Source organism: Sturnira hondurensis, unplaced genomic scaffold, assembly GCF_014824575.4.
Source record: "Sturnira hondurensis isolate 20B ecotype Veracruz unplaced genomic scaffold, ASM1482457v3 Scaffold0022910, whole genome shotgun sequence".
Classification (NCBI taxonomy): domain Eukaryota; kingdom Metazoa; phylum Chordata; class Mammalia; order Chiroptera; family Phyllostomidae; genus Sturnira; species Sturnira hondurensis.
This window is the reverse complement of record NW_028095541.1, coordinates 2,470,581-2,486,100: the sequence shown is the minus strand read 5'-3', so window position 1 is coordinate 2,486,100 and position 15,520 is coordinate 2,470,581. Positions and strand designations below refer to the sequence as shown.

The 15,520-nt window shown below is 39.7% G+C and overlaps 1 protein-coding gene and 1 pseudogene across 1 annotated transcript in view; one reads left to right on the top strand and one right to left on the bottom strand.

Annotated features, from left to right (window-relative positions):
• SLC71A2 (solute carrier family 71 member 2) overlaps positions 1-15,520 on the top strand; it is a 141,089-nt gene that overhangs the window by 105,647 nt on the left and 19,922 nt on the right. The window contains exon 6 of the mRNA XM_037037108.1: positions 14,036-14,254. Coding sequence (XP_036893003.1) covers positions 14,036-14,254 — 219 coding nt within the window. The remainder of the gene's footprint in view (positions 1-14,035; positions 14,255-15,520) is intronic.
• LOC118980572 (protein archease-like) lies at positions 11,544-12,058 on the bottom strand (annotated as a pseudogene).

The window sequence follows — 15,520 nt, the reverse complement described above, 5'->3', positions numbered from 1 at the left end:
CCAATCCATGGAAAAATTGTCTTCCACAAAACGAGTCCCTGGTGCCAAAAAGGTTGGGGACCGCTGGCCTAAGGGACCTTGTGAACAACATCAAGCATAACAATATCTGATTCATAGGAGTATCAAGAGAAGAGAGTGCACAAGGGATTTGAGAAACTATCTGAATAATGGTTAAATACTTCCCTAACCTAGTAAATGAAAAGTACATAGCTGTTCAGGAAGCAGAGTGAGTACCAATCAAGATGAACCCAAAATGGCCCACAACAAAATACATTATAATTAAAATGACAAAGGTTAAAAAACAGAGTCTTAAGAGCATCAAGAAAAAGAGTTACTTCCTATAAGATTGTTAGCAGATTTCTCAACAGAAACACTTCAAGCCAGAAGGGATTGGCAGGAAATATTCAAAGTGATGAAAATGAACTACAATTAAGACTACGTTACCCATCAAGGCTGTCATTTAACACTGAAGGTAAATTAAGGAGCATTCCAGGCAACAAAAAGCTACAATATCCAGAAATCAATTCCTATGATAAACCACATAAACAAAATGAAGAAGAAAAATTATATGATCATATCAATAGATACAGAAAAGTATTTAATTCAGAGTCCATTTTATCCTAAAAACTTTCAGCAACGTGAAAGTAGAGGGGACATAGCTCAACATAATAGAGGCCATATACATCAAATCCACAGCCAACATCATACTCCATCATAAAAAAACATGTTTCACTTAAAATCGGGAACTAGGAATATGCACTTCATCACTACTATTCAGCATAGTACCTGGAAGTACTATGGCCAGAGCAGTGAGATAAGAGGAAAAACTAAAATGCATCCAAATTGGAAAGGAAAAGGTAAAACTGTCATTATTTATAGATGCCATGATACTGTATATGGAGAACCCTAGATTCCACCATAAAACCAGTAGAACTGATCAATTCAGTAAAATAGCAGGATACAAAATAAATATCCGATAATCTGTTCCATTTTATACACTAATAGTGAACTAACAGGAAAAGGAGAAAAAAACTAAGAAAACAATCAAATTTAAAATTGCATTTTAAGAAAAGTTCCTGGAAGAAAATTCAACCAAGGAGGTAAAAGACCTATACTCATAAAATTCTAAGGTACTGAAAAAAAGAAATTGAATAAGATACAAATAAATTGCAAAATAAATGGTACATATGGATATCATGGGTAGCAAGAATTAACATCATAAAATGTCTGTATCACCCAAAGCAGTCAATAGATTCAACACAATTTCTATCAAAATCCCAATGGCATAGTTCATAGAACTAGAACAAATAATCCAAAAATGTACATGGAACCACAAAAAACTCCAAGTAGTCTCAGCAATCTTGGGAAAAAAGAACAAAGTTCAAGCCATATTACTACCTGATATCAAAGTATACTACATGAAATCAAAGCACTATGTTACTGGCATAAAACCACACAGATGAATATAACAGAGGTCCCAGAAATAAACACATGCCTCTATGATCCTTTAATATTGGACAAAGAAGGCAATAATATACAATGGGGTAGAGACAGTCTATTAAATAGTATTGGGAAAATTGGACAGATAATATGCAAAAAATGATTAAATTTACACCATATACAAGAATAAACCCAAAATGATTAAAGACAAATGTGAGATTTGAAACCATAAATCTCCTAGATTAAAACATAGGCAGTAGAATCTTGGACATTTCTGTTAACAATATCTTTTCTGATATATCTTTTGGGCAAAGAAAACAAAAGAAAAAATGAGCAAATGGGACTACATCAAACTAAAAAGTTTTTGCACAGCAAAGGAAACTGTCAATGAAATGAAGTAACAACCCACTGAATGGGAGAAGATAACTTCCAATGATATATTCAATAAGGGGTAGATCTCCACAATTTTTAAACAACTCATACAACTCAGCACCAAAATATATATGTGGTCTTTCCAGAAGATACCCAGCCATGTAATATGAAAAATAGAGACATTTATTGAAGAAGATGGAAGAAACACTGTGTGAAAGACAATGAGACCTCAGTCCCCTCCAAAGTAGGCACCTTGGGACCTCACACAGTTCTCCCAGTCACCATCAGCTGCTTCATCATATTTTCCTGAATCTCATCAACGGTCTGCAATCTTTACCTTCAAAGGTGATTTTAGTTTGGGGAAAAGTCAGAAGTCACAGGGCGCTGAATCTAAGCTATAGCAGGCTTAAATCAACTGAGTGATTTGATGTTTCACTCACACACACACACAAAAACTCTGCATGAGATGTGATGCTTTGTCATGATAAAGCTGCCAATCACCAGTTGCCCATAGCTGTGGCCTTCTGAATCATCTAAATAGTTTCTGTGGAGGAATGTTTGAGTTTAACACAAAATTGGATGCAGATTCGTTGCTTGCTCTACATGCTGAGTCATTTTGAATGCAACAGCCACACAGTACCAGGCATCTACTGCCCCCACTGACTACTACAATGCAGTCATCATTGTTCATGCATGCACATTCCAGTCCTCTCTCCTTGGCAGCCACATTACATCAATGCTGCATAAACCATTCTCAATATATTGACAATGGCTGGACTTTTTCTGGACAGACTGTGTATAATTTATTTATTTTTAAGTATATTTTATTGATTATGCTATTACAGTTTTCTCAACTTTTTCTCCTTTATTCTCCCTTGGCCCTACACCCCCCAACCCTCAAACGTTTTCTTCCCCCTTAGTTCATGTCCATGGGTTGTACATAAAAGTTCTTTGACTTCTCTGCCATACCATTCTTAACCTCTCCCTATCTATTTTATACCTACCAATTATGCTTATTCCATGTACCTTTCCTGCCCATTTTTCCTCTCTCTCTCCTCACTGAAACACCTCCATATGATGTCCATTTCTCTGATTCTGTTCCTGTTCTAGTTGTTGCTTGTTTTACATGTTTTTTTTTTAGGTTCAGTTGTTGATAGTTGTGAGTTTGTTGTCCTTTTACTGTTCATAGTTCTTGATCTTCTATTCCTTCAATAAATCCCTTTCACAGTTCATATAATAAGAGGTTGATGATGATGGACTCCTTTAACTTTACCTTATCTGGGAAGCACTTTATCTGGCTTTGCGTTCTAAATGATAGCTTTGCTGGATAGAGACATCTTGGATGTAGGTCCTTGCCTTTCATGACTTGGAATACTTCTTTCCAGCCCCTTCTTGCCTGTAAGGTCTCTTTTAAGAAATCAGTTGACAGTCTGATGGGAACTCCTTTGTAGGTGACTATCCCCTTATCTCTTGCTGCTTCTAGAATTCTCTCCTTCATTTTAATCTTGGCTAATGTAATTATGATGTGCCTTGGTGTGTTCCTTCTTGGGTCCAACTTCTTTGGGACTCTCTGAGCTCTCGGACTTCCTGGAAGTCTATTTCCTTGGCCAGGTTGGGGAAGTTTTCCTTCATTGTTTATTCAAATTAATTTTCAACTTCTTCCTCTTATTCTCCTGGCACCCCTAGGATTCTTATTTTAGAACATTTAAAGTTGTCCCAGAGTTTCCTAACCCTCTCTCTTTTTTTTTTTAATTCTTGTTTCTTCATTCTGTTCCGGTTGGATGTTTAGTTCTTCCTTTTGTTCTAAATCATTGATTTGAGTCCCAGTTTCCTTCCCTTCACTGTTGGCTCCCTTAATATTTTGCTTTATTTCACTTTGGGTAGTCTTCATTTGTTCCTTCATTTTGGAACTGAGCTAAATCATTTCTCTGAGCTTCCTGAATACCAGTGTTTTGAACTCTGCATCACATAGGTTGTCTATCTCCTTGTCACTTAGGTCTTTTTCTGGAGTTTTGCTCTGCTCTTTCATTTGGGCCATATTTCTTTGTCTTGGCACACCTATTGTGATGGGGGGGGGGTGGAACATTAGGTATTCAGCCAGCCGAAGCAATCCTCTTTGCTGTGTTTTGGTGCTGTCTGTGGGAGAGGAGTCAAATAGGGAACCATGTGACTTGCTTGGCTCTAGCCCCTCTTTTTTAAAACTTTTTTTATTGTTGTTCAAGTACAGTTACCTCCATTTTCCACCCCCTCTTCCCCCAACCCAACCGTCCCTACTTCTCATCCTTGATCCTACCCTGATTTGGTTTTGTCCATGTGCCCTTTATAGATGTTCTTGATAGCCCTGCCCCATTTTCTTGCTAACATCCCCTCCCCTGTGGTTACTGTCAGTTTTTTCTTAATTTCAATGTCTCAGGTTATATTTTGCCTGCTTGTTTGTTTTGTTGATTCGGTTACACTTGTAGGTGAGATCATATGGTATTTGTCTTTCACCACCTGGCATATTTCACTTAGCATGATGCTCTCCAGTTCCCTCCATGCTGTTGAAAAGGATAGGAGCTCCTTCTTTCTGCTGTGTAGTATTCCATTGTGTAAATGTACCATATTTTTTGAGCAACTTAAATCAACTGAATGATTTGATGTTTTATAAAAAAACTCTGCATGAGATGTGATGCATTGTCATGATGAAGCTGCCAATCACCAGTTGCCCATAGCTTTGGCCTTCTGAATCATCTAAATAGTTTCTGTGGAGGAATGTTCGAGTTTAACACAAAATTGGATGCAGATTCATTGCTTCCAGTTCATTTACTGATGGGCACCTAGGTTGCTTCCAGCACTTACTAGCCTCACTTTCCAATGAACCCTGCCACGTGAAACTGGGAGTATCTCTTGCCCTAGCAACCTCCACAGTAATTTACAGTTAGCTTGAGTCTTTAGTTTCCTGTTCAGCCAGATCCTCCTCACTGGCATGGTCCACAGCCTTGCTGCAGGTTCTCTCCTCCTGCCCAGATGCCCCTCTTCGTTCATCCCTCCTACTGGCCTGGCGAATGTTTCTTTAATTCCTTAGTTGTCAGAATCCCATGCAGTTTGATTTTCTGGCACTTCTGGTTGTTTATTGTTTTTGATTGGTTGTTATCTTCCTTTTGGTTATGCTAGGAAGCAAAGGGTTTCTAACTACACCTCCGTCTTGGCTGTAACTCCCCCCAGTTGTAGTACTTTCTTAATAATTTTTTGTAGTTCTGTCATGTCCGTTGTCAGTTCTTGGTCTTTATTTCTTTTTTTTTAAGTCTTCTAATGTTCTATTATAATTATTCTTCTAAGACAATCAACTACCATACAGGATGACTCTTTCCACAGCAATCTAAAATGCCATTTTTTTAAATATACACTTAGAAAATATATGTCTATATGAATTTGGAGGAAAATCCTGATGGTAGGGTTTCTCAAACTATAATGTTTTTCTCCGACTGGATTCAGTAAGACCATGGAGCTTTCATAGTCTCTCAGGCTTCTGCTTACATTAATGATCTGTTTTGGGATCAAGCTAGGGGGCTGGACTCCATTAGAAAGGTGTGTTGCTCTTGCTGCTATGGCAGGGAATTGAAAAATGAGAGACCATATTTGTAATCTAGAGAATTCTTTTTTTTTAATATAATTTTTACTTAATTCTTGTTCAAGTACAGGTTTCTGTCTTATATTCCCAACCCTGCCTGCCCCCCACCCCATGCTCCCTGCCTCCCTCCCCTTTCCACCCCCCACCCTTAGTTATTGTCCATGTGTCCTTTATATTTGTTCATGTGAATCCATTCCCTTTTCCTCTATGATTCTCTCCCCTCTCCCCTCTGGGCCCTGACAGCCTGTTCCATATTTGAGTGTCATTGGTTGTATTTTGCTTGCTTGTTTGGTTTGTTTAGATTCCTGTTAATGGTGAGATCATATGATATTTGTCTTTCACCGCCTGGCTTATTTCGCTCAGCATAATGCTTTCCAGTTCCATCCATGATGTTGCAAAGGGTAGTAGTTCCTTCTTCCTTTCTGCAGCATAGAATTCCATTGTGTAAATGTACCATAGTTTTTTGATCCAGTCATTTACCGATGGGCATCTAGGCTGCTTCCAACTCTTGGCTATCGTAAATTGTGCTGCTATGAACATCGGGGTGCATAGGTTCTTTTGGATTGGTGTTTCAGGGTTCTTAGGATATACTCCCAAGAGTGGAATTGCTGGGTCAAAAGGTACGTTCATTTTTAGTTTTCTTAGAAAATTCCATACTGTTTTCCATAGTGGTTGTACCAGTCTGCAATCCCACCAACAGTGAACTAGAGTCCCCTTTTCCCCACAACCTCTCCAGCACTTGTTGTTTGTTTCTTTGTTTATGATAGCCAATCTGACTGGTGTTAAGTGGTATCTCATTGCGGTTTTAATTTGCATCTCTCTGATAGCTAGTGATATCGAGCATCTTTTCATGTGTCTCTGGATTCTCTGTATGTCCTCCTTGGAGAAATGTCTGTTCAAGTCCTCTGCCCATTTTTTGATTGGGTTGCTTGTCTTCTTTGAGTGGAGCCGAATGAGTTCTTTGTATATTTTGGAGATTAAACCCTTATCTGAGGTATCATTGGCAAATATGTTTTCCCAAGCTGTTGCTTCTCTTTGTATCTTGATACTGTTTTCCTTAGCCATGCAGAAGCTTTTAATTTTGATGAGATCCCATTTGTTTATTCTTTCCTTTATGTTCCTTGCTCTAGGGGACGTATCAGTAAAAATATTGCTGCGTGGAATATCTGAGATTTTCTTGCCAAGGCTCTCCTCTAGGGTTTTAATGGTTTCACGGCTTATATTTAAGTCTTTTATCCACCTTGAATTTATTTTGGTGTATGGTGTAAGTTGGTGCTCAAGTTTCATTTTTTTGCATGTAGCTGTCCAGTTCTCCCAACACCATTTGTTGAAAAGGCTGTCTTTACTCCATTTTATGTTATTGCCCCCTTTGTCGAATATTAATTGACTGTAGAGAGTTGGGTTTATTTCTGGGCTCTCTGTTCTATTCCATTGGTCTATGTGCCTGTTTTTGTGCCAGTACCAGGCTGTTTTGATTACAGTGGCCTTGTAATACAGTTTGATATCAGGTATTGTGATCCCTCCTACTTTGTTCTTCTTTCTCAAAATTGCAGCAGCTATTCGGGGTCTTTTCTGGTTCCATATAAATTTTTGAAGTGTTTGTTCTATGTCTGTGAAATACGCCATTGGTACTTTAATAGGTATTGCATTGAATCTGTAAATTGCTTTGGGTAGTATGGACATTTTGATGATGTTAATTCTTCCAATCCATGAACACGGTATATGTTTCCATTTATTTGTGTCTTCCTTGATTTCTTTCTTCAGTGTTGTGTAGTTTTCTGCATACAGGTCTTTTACCTCCTTGGTTAGGTTTATTCCCAGATATTTTATTTTTCTTTTTGCTATATCGAATGGGATTTTTTTCCTGATTTCTGCTTCTGCTGCTTCATTGTTGGTATACAAAAATGCCTTTGATTTCTGGATATTAACTTTGTATCCCGCTGTTATGCCAAATTCATTTATTAGTTCCAGCAGTTTTTTGGTAGAGGCTATAGGGTTTTCCATGTACACTATCATGTCATCTGCAAACAATGCCAGTTTTGTTTCCTCCTTTCCGATTTGGATGCCTTTTATTTCCTTTTCTTGTCTGATCGCTGCAGCTAGAACTTCTAATACTATATTGAATAGAAGTGGTGAAAGTGGGCAACCTTGTCTTGTACCTGATCTTAGTGGAAAAGCTTTTAGTTTTTGCCCATTGAGTATGATGTTGGCTGTAGGTCTTTCATATATGGCCTTTATTATATTGAGGAATGTTCCCTCTATTCCCACCTTGCTGAGTACCTTTATCATAAATGGGTGTTGTACCTTATCAAAAGCTTTTTCCGCATCTATTGATATGACCATGTGGTTTTTGTCTTTGCTTTTGTTTATTTCGTGTATTACATTTATTGATTTGCGTATATTGAACCATCCTTGCATCCCCGGGATGAATCCCACTTGGTCATGGTGTATGATCTTTTTGATGTATTGTTGGATGCGATTTGCCAATATTTTGTTGAGGATTTTAGCATCTATGTTCATCAGTGATATTGGTCTGTAATTTTCTTTCTTTGTTGTGTCTCTATCTGGCTTTGGGATTAGGGTGATGCTGGCTTCATAGAAAGAGTTGGGGAGTTTTCCCTCCTTTTGGATTTTTTGGAATAGTCTGTGAAGAATAGGGGTTAGCTCTTCCTTAAAAGCTTTGTAGAATTCTCCTGTGAAACCATCTGGCCCAGGGCTTTTGTGTGATGGGAGTTTTTTGATTACTTCTTCAATTTCATTTGCTGTTATTGGCCTGTTCAGGTTTTCTGCTTCTTTTTCATTGAGTTTTGGAAGATTATATTTTTCTAGAAATTTGTCCATTTCACCCAGGTTTTCAAATTTCTTGGCATACAGTTCCGCATAGTAATTTCTTACAATCCTTTCTATTTCTGTGGTATCAGTTGTAATCTCTCCTCTTTCATTTCTGATTGTGTTTATTTGTGTCCTCTCTCTTCTTTTCTTAATGAGCCTACTTAAAGGTTTGTCTATTTTGTTTATCTTTTCAAAAAACCAACTCCTGGATTCATTGATCTTTAGAATTGTGCTTTTAGTCTCTATGTCATTTAATTCTGCTTTGATCTTGGTTATTTCCTTCCTTCTACTTGCTCTGGGCTGTCTTTGTTGTTGTTCCTCGAGTTCTTGCAGGCGTTGGGTTAGGTTGTTTGTTTGAAATGTTTCTATCCTCTTTAGGTGAGCCTGTATCGCTATGAACTTCCCTCTCAGGACTGCCTTCACTGTGTCCCATAAATTTTGGGTTGTGGTGAGTTCATTTTCATTTGTTTCAAGGAGTTTTTTGATTTCCTCCCTAATTTCAATCTTGACCCATTCATTGTTCAATAGCCTACCATTCAGTCTCCATGATTTTGGGTGTTTTGGGTTTTTTCCTGTGGGGTTGGTTTCCAATTTCAGTCCCTTGTGATCAGAGAAGATGCTTGGTATGATTTCTATTTTCCTGAAGTTGTTGAGACTGGTTTTGTGTCCTATCATGTGATCTATCTTTGAAAATGTTCCATGTGCGTTTGAAAAGAAAGTGTATTTAGTTTCTTTGGGATGGATGGCTCTATATATATCAATTAGGTCCATTTCTTCTAGAGTGTCGTTTAATGCTGCTATATCTTTGTTGATATTTTGTTTGGAAGATCTGTCCATTTTTGACAGTGGGGTGTTAAAATCCCCTACTATAATTGTGTTGCTGTCAATATCTTTCTTGAGGTCCTCTAGGATTTTCTTTATATATTTGGGTGCTCCTGTGTTGGGTGCATATATATTTATGATGTTAATGTCTTCTTGGTGGATTCTTCCCTTGAGTATTATGAAGTGACCTTCTGGGTCTCTCTTTATAGCCTTTTTTTTGAAGTCTATTTTGTCTGATATGAGGATTGCTACCCCGGCTTTTTTTTCATGTCCATTTGCTTGGAAAATTTGTTTCCATCCTTTCACTTTCAGTCTGTGGTGGTCTTTTGTCCTCAGGTGAGTCTCTTGTAGGCAGCATATGTGTGGGTCATGCTTTCTTATCCATTCAGCTATTCTATGTCTCTTAATTGGTGCATTTAATCCATTTACGTTTAAAGTTATTATCGAAAGGTACTTATTCATTGCCATTTATGTACCTGTGTTCCTCTCTGTCTCTCTCTTTTCCTTCCTTTCCTTAAAGCAGCCCTTTTAGTAATTCTTGTAGAGCAGGTTTTGTGGAGGCGTATTCTTTTAGACTTCTTTTGTCTTGGAAGCTCTTTATTTGGCCTTCTATCTTGATTGAGAGCCTTGCTGGATAAAGCAGTCTCGGTTGTAGGCCTCTGTTTCTCATTACTTGGAATATTTCCTGCCATTCTTTTCTTGCTTGGAATGTTTCCGTTGAGAAGTCATTAGCCAACCTTATTGGGACCCCCTTGTATGTTACTTCCTTTTTCTCCCTTGCTGCCTTTAGGATTCTCTCTTTGTCCTGGAGTTTTGCCATTTTAATGATGATGTGTCTTGCAGTAGGCCTCTTTGGGTTCCACCTGCCTGGGACTCTCTGCGATTCCTGGATTCGTGTGACTTTCTCTCCCCTCATCTTAGGAAAATTTTCTGTTATTACTCTTTCAAGTAGGTTTTCTATCCCTTGTTCTTCTTCTTCCCCTTCTGGTATTCCTATTATTCGGATATTATTACGTTTCATATTGTCTTGTATTTCTCTTAGACTCTCCTCATTTTTTCTGATTCTCTTTTCCATTACCTCGTCTGTCTGGGAGATTCTTTCCACCTTGTCTTCGAGCTCGCTTATGCGGTCCTCCGCCTCATCAATCCTACTCTTCATACCTTCTACTGTGTTCTTCAATTCAGAAATTGTATTTTTCATTTCCTCTTGGCCTTTGCTGATGGCTTCTATTTCCTTTTTCATGCTGGTATAATTTGTGGAGAGTTCATTGTAGCTCCCCTGTAGTTTCTGGTAGTTCGTTGTAAGCTCTTTGAATTTCCTGATAACCAGTGCTTTGAATTCCACATCTGATAGTTGACTGGCCTCTATTTCATCTAACATTCTTTCTGTGGCTTCCTCCTTTTCTTTCATTTGGGGATTGTTTCTTTGTCTCCCCATTGTTTGTGCTGCTCTTCTCGTTGGCCTCAGCTTCTTAGATTGATCTGTTCTGGTACCCTGAGTTTATGGCGTGAACTCCTGTGGTAGGATACCTGTGGAATTCAGTGGTGCAGTCTCCTGTAGGTATCTTGGTCTTCTCTGCTCTCTCTACTCCTCCGGTTGGTGTCCAGCGAGTCAACCCGTTTGGTCTCACTAACTGCAGCAGCCTGAGGGGCTGTTATTGTGGCTCTTCTCGCGCCTTGGTACACTCAACTGGTCTTGCCAGTACCCCCCAAGATCCAGACTGGCGCCTCTCACCCGCACCCCACTGAGAGCAGATTTTCTCCCAGGCTTCCCAGCCCTGGTCTGACATGAGGGTGCACGCTCCCAGCCTGGCTTTCTTGTTCTCGTAGGCTTGGGTGTGGATCTTTCCCTGTGTTGTGGCTGAATACACAGGGCAACTCACAATTCTCCCAAACCAACAGCAACAGCCCGACTCCCTGTGTTTCCCTGTCTGCGCCGACTCAGTAGGGGTGAAGCTGGTGACTAGCTCTCTTCCACGGGCCCAGCCAGCAGCCAGAGACTCCCCGAATTTATTTGCCAGCCAGTGCAGGTCCTGTGCCACAGGGATCACCTGGGCGACTCTCAATTCCCCAAGCCGAGGGTCGGCGCAGACCCCGCCCCACTGGAAAAGCACGGGCGACTGGCAGTTCCCCGAGTAGACGGCCTGCTCGGGGCCCCTCGGGACTGGGAAGGCACGCGAGACCTGAGGCCGATGAAGCCGGGGGGCCGGGAAGGCGCACGTGGCTGAAGGAGCCGGCGCCAGCGATGGTGCGGGTCCGAGAATTCTTTAACATTTGATTATGTGGTTAATAGAGACCAAGGCTGTGCCTTGATTTTCTATTTGTGAAAGTCACACTTTAAGTAAAAATTTTCTTACAAATCATCATATATTATCAGATATGGTATAATTTTTATCGTGGTATCATGGTATCTTCAAAAGAAAAAGAAAAGTTTTTCATAGGAGTTATTTTGTTTGTTTATTGTATATTAAATGTCAATGATCACAGAAACTTCTGGGTTCTCTTCATTCTAGACCTGCATTGCTGAATGTTTTATTTCCTTTACTTCAGTTTCCTGAGGAGTCTTGGACAATGAGATTTTTTCCCCCACCCATTTGACCATAGTTTGACATTTCTTTGATAAATACTAAGTACTTTCACTTCCCAGAGTATAAAGAATTCATTGGCACTAAACTTATAAAACCGGTCATCCAAAACTCAAAGAGAAGAGACTGTAAGTCATCTCCTTTTGTTTCTACTTCTAGTGTTTGGAGGGCCCCTACCTTCTAATATCTGTCTCGTAGCCAAACGTGGCCTCTGCACATTGCTCCAATGCTTCCTCCAGAGTATCTCCCCATGTATATAACTAGACATCCCCTGAATGATCCAAATACTGATACTCGCAGTTGACTGGAGGATACTTGGCTTTGGTCACCTTTTGCTCCTCAAATTGATCTCTCTATTACCTTCCTCTGCCTGCATCACAATTTCCTTCTCTTTCATTTCTGACTTTATTTATTTACGTCCTCTCTCTTTTCACCTTGATGATTCTGGTTAAAGGTTTATCAGTTTTGTCTAGTTTTTTAGGTTGTGCTTTGGTGTGGTCTGAAGTTTTCCACAAGGTGGCCTGACTCTGGGGCCTTCCAGAAGGTGTAGGCCAATGTCAACCACAGCCTGCATCCTGCCTAGATGTGTTACAAGGAGTTGTGCAGATGGTTGCCACTTGTGCTGGGGCGGAGGTACCTGGAAGAGGCCAAGTTGTGAACAGGGGCCACTGCCCACTAGTGCTGGGCCTGGGGTCACTTATCAGTAGGCATAGGGCACACTGAGGCCAGATGCTGCTTGTTGGAGGTTTGTGAACCTTGGGGAGAATTTAGAAGAGTATATAACGTGAGCCAAGATTGGCCATTTATATGTAAACAACACTGAAGTAGTTTCAGTGGGCCTGCGAGTTGGGTGGGACAGAGTATCAGGGAATCACCAGGGCTGGATTAACAGTGTTAGCTAAGGTAATGGAGACTCAGATATGGTGTTCACCAGTTCCACAACCTGTGCGGCTAGATCAGTCAGGTCCTGAGGGAAGGCAGTGGGGGATTAAGAAGTAAAGAGACAGAGTCAAAGTGGGGTCAGGTGGAGTCCCTTCTCTGGGATGCAGAGGAGGGAACTATTTATTGGTGAAGTCAGGCTGTACATATTGAGCCAGATTTGAAGCAGAGCATGAGAAAGACAAACCACAAGGCTAGGTACATTTTATTTTTTAAGAACATTTGCTGCTCCTTCTTGGTACATTGATATAGCAAACAGCCAAGTCATTCTTTTCATACAAAAATCTATCAGGTAGTCTTCCGTGGCCTAGGGCAGCTGTGATGAACCTGAGGCCTGCTTCCAACTCCCTTGGCAAGTGTTATCCTGCTTGGCTCTCCACAACCTGCACCTAAATGGGGAGGGCTCAGGAAAGGAACAATGGCCTTTGCCAGCATTTCTGTCTGGGAGAAAGCTGCCCTTCCAGCCCTCACTCCGATGCCAGACAAGTTAGTTCTTCCCTGTATGTTTCAAGCTGCTGCTGCTTCAGTGCTGTAGCTCAGAGTGAGTTAGTCTGTTAGTGAGTAAGTTCATGCATGGGTCTTTGAAGAGGAACTCCCAGGACTCCAGAAGCTATCTATCCCACTTATCCATAATCCCTGCTGGTTTTTACAGACAAAAGTTATGGGTACTTCTCTTCCCTGCACTGGTATCCTGAGCTGGGGGCCTGATTTGGGACTGGGACCCCTTGCTCCTCTGAGGGAAATCTCTGCTGCTGAGATATTCCTCCTGATTTTAACAACCGCATGAGCATATGGGGACCAGCCCATCCTGTGTATCTGCCCCTCCTGCCAGTCTCCATGTGGCTTCTTCTTTGTATCCTTAGGTATTAGACTTCTGTTTAGTCTTCAGGAGGCTCTCAATAATGATTTTTTTGTAATTTAGTTGTAATTTTTATGTGGTCATGGGAGGAGGTAAGTACAATGTTTTCCTACTCTGCCATCTTGATCAAAAGCTCAAACAATGCATATTTTTGGGAAATGATAATCAAGGACAGTCCCTGGGTAATTTGTAGGTTCTTATCATAAGCTCTGCAGGCATTCTTTATACCTTTCTCCCCACATCCCCATTTTTCAATTAAAAAAGACTAAAGCATGTATGTTTTGTTTTTCATGGGGAAGGTTTTCACAATTTTTTAAATAATGTTATTATATTTTACTCTTGTAGCTTTCCAGGATACCTCCAATTAGTTAATAGTGGTGAAAAAATTCTTAAAACAAAATTACTTTAATTTTCTTTGTTTCTTAAAATTTGTGTACAATGCATTCCTTTGTCTTATTTAAAACCAGCGGAAGGATGTCTGTAGGTACGCACCTGTGGGACCCTAGGTGAGAGCAGGAACAGATGTTTGTACCTGCTGCATAGGGGATCCTGGGTGAGAGTGTGCTTTCTCCACAGGTCTCAGCCACCTTTGCAGCCAGTCTGGTCAGCAGTCCAGCCATTGGAGCATACCTCTCGTCCAGCTATGGAGACAGCCTCGTTGTACTGGTGGCCACAGTGGTGGCTCTTCTGGACATTTGCTTCATCTTATTGGCTGTTCCAGAATCTTTCCCAGAGAAAATGAGACCACTGTCCTGGGGAGTTCAGATTACTTGGAAACAAGCAGACCCTTTTGCGGTAAATAAAATTATGGAAACACTTTTCTAAGTATCTTTCTAAGTCATGCATATAAAAGAACATTTGTACAACCTCAAGCATCCCAGCAGTTGTTAATCCATTTCTGTCTCCAGTAAAAATACAAAAGAAAATAATAATAATTACAAGGAAGGTAGACTCTGCACCAAGGAATATATAGAATTGATATTCCTTAAGTCAAGTAGGTGGTTATCACAATGGGAGAGAGAAAAACTGTCTATTTAATCCCTCCCTGAGGAAGGAAAGAAGTTTTTTGTTTTGTTTTAGGGGTTTTTTTTTTGTTTATTTGTTTGCATGATGGTTTTTATTGCTTCTTAAACAAGATATATGAAGATGGCCATTTGAAGTAGTTGTTTTTATTCACTGAAATTTTTAAAGGATAAAAGTATTTGGCCTGACTGAAGTCCTTATTTTCTAAGTTGTTGAAATACATCCATTTAGACCAAAGGCTTTGAACTTGTTTTACAGATTGGATTTTTTGTTTTCTAGAATGTTTTTTTTTTTTTTAGCATGGGAGAATCTTATTAACATCTCAAAAATGTACTTAGAAGAATTTTATCTCTCCCCTCTTGGTTGAAATTGTTCTTGAAGAAAATATGTTCAGAAAAAAATTAACCGGAGACTTGATTTTTGCTTTTTATCTCCCAAGTTTACCTTTTAGGAAAAATACATGTGATGAGAAAACTAACTTATCAGAAATTCTTTTCAACAATGCCTCCTTGGGTACCCTGCCCATTCTGTTTGTGCCCCATTTGTTTTGCCACATGGAGAAAGAAGGAAACCAGGCATATACCCACAGCTGGTCAGACTTCTCACCTAATTTGTCAGCTAGCTTACAGACAGATTGAATACTAACATGTTAAAAAATAGAGTGAACTTATATGTAATAAGATGTAATGAACTTATATGTAATGAAACCCCTGTATATTTATAGCTTTAAAGAAGTTGTGTTATGAATGAAACAGAGAGATGGGATTTTCTTAAATGATTCTGGAATATTGTGCTTCCAGGGTCTGTTTATAGGGTGTTCAGTGTCTGTTTCAGGATGTGAACCAGTATTGCTAAATAAAGATGAACAAGTGTGTGTATGTGCATGTACTTAAGCTGTAATATTTGAAATACATACTGCAGAAATTAGGAATTGTAATCTCCACAGAGAGATGGTGATATATTTAATATTAAAGTTTTTTTCCTTTTATAATCCATTCAACCTTCATTATCCACCTTAACAATAAAGGCATTATCACA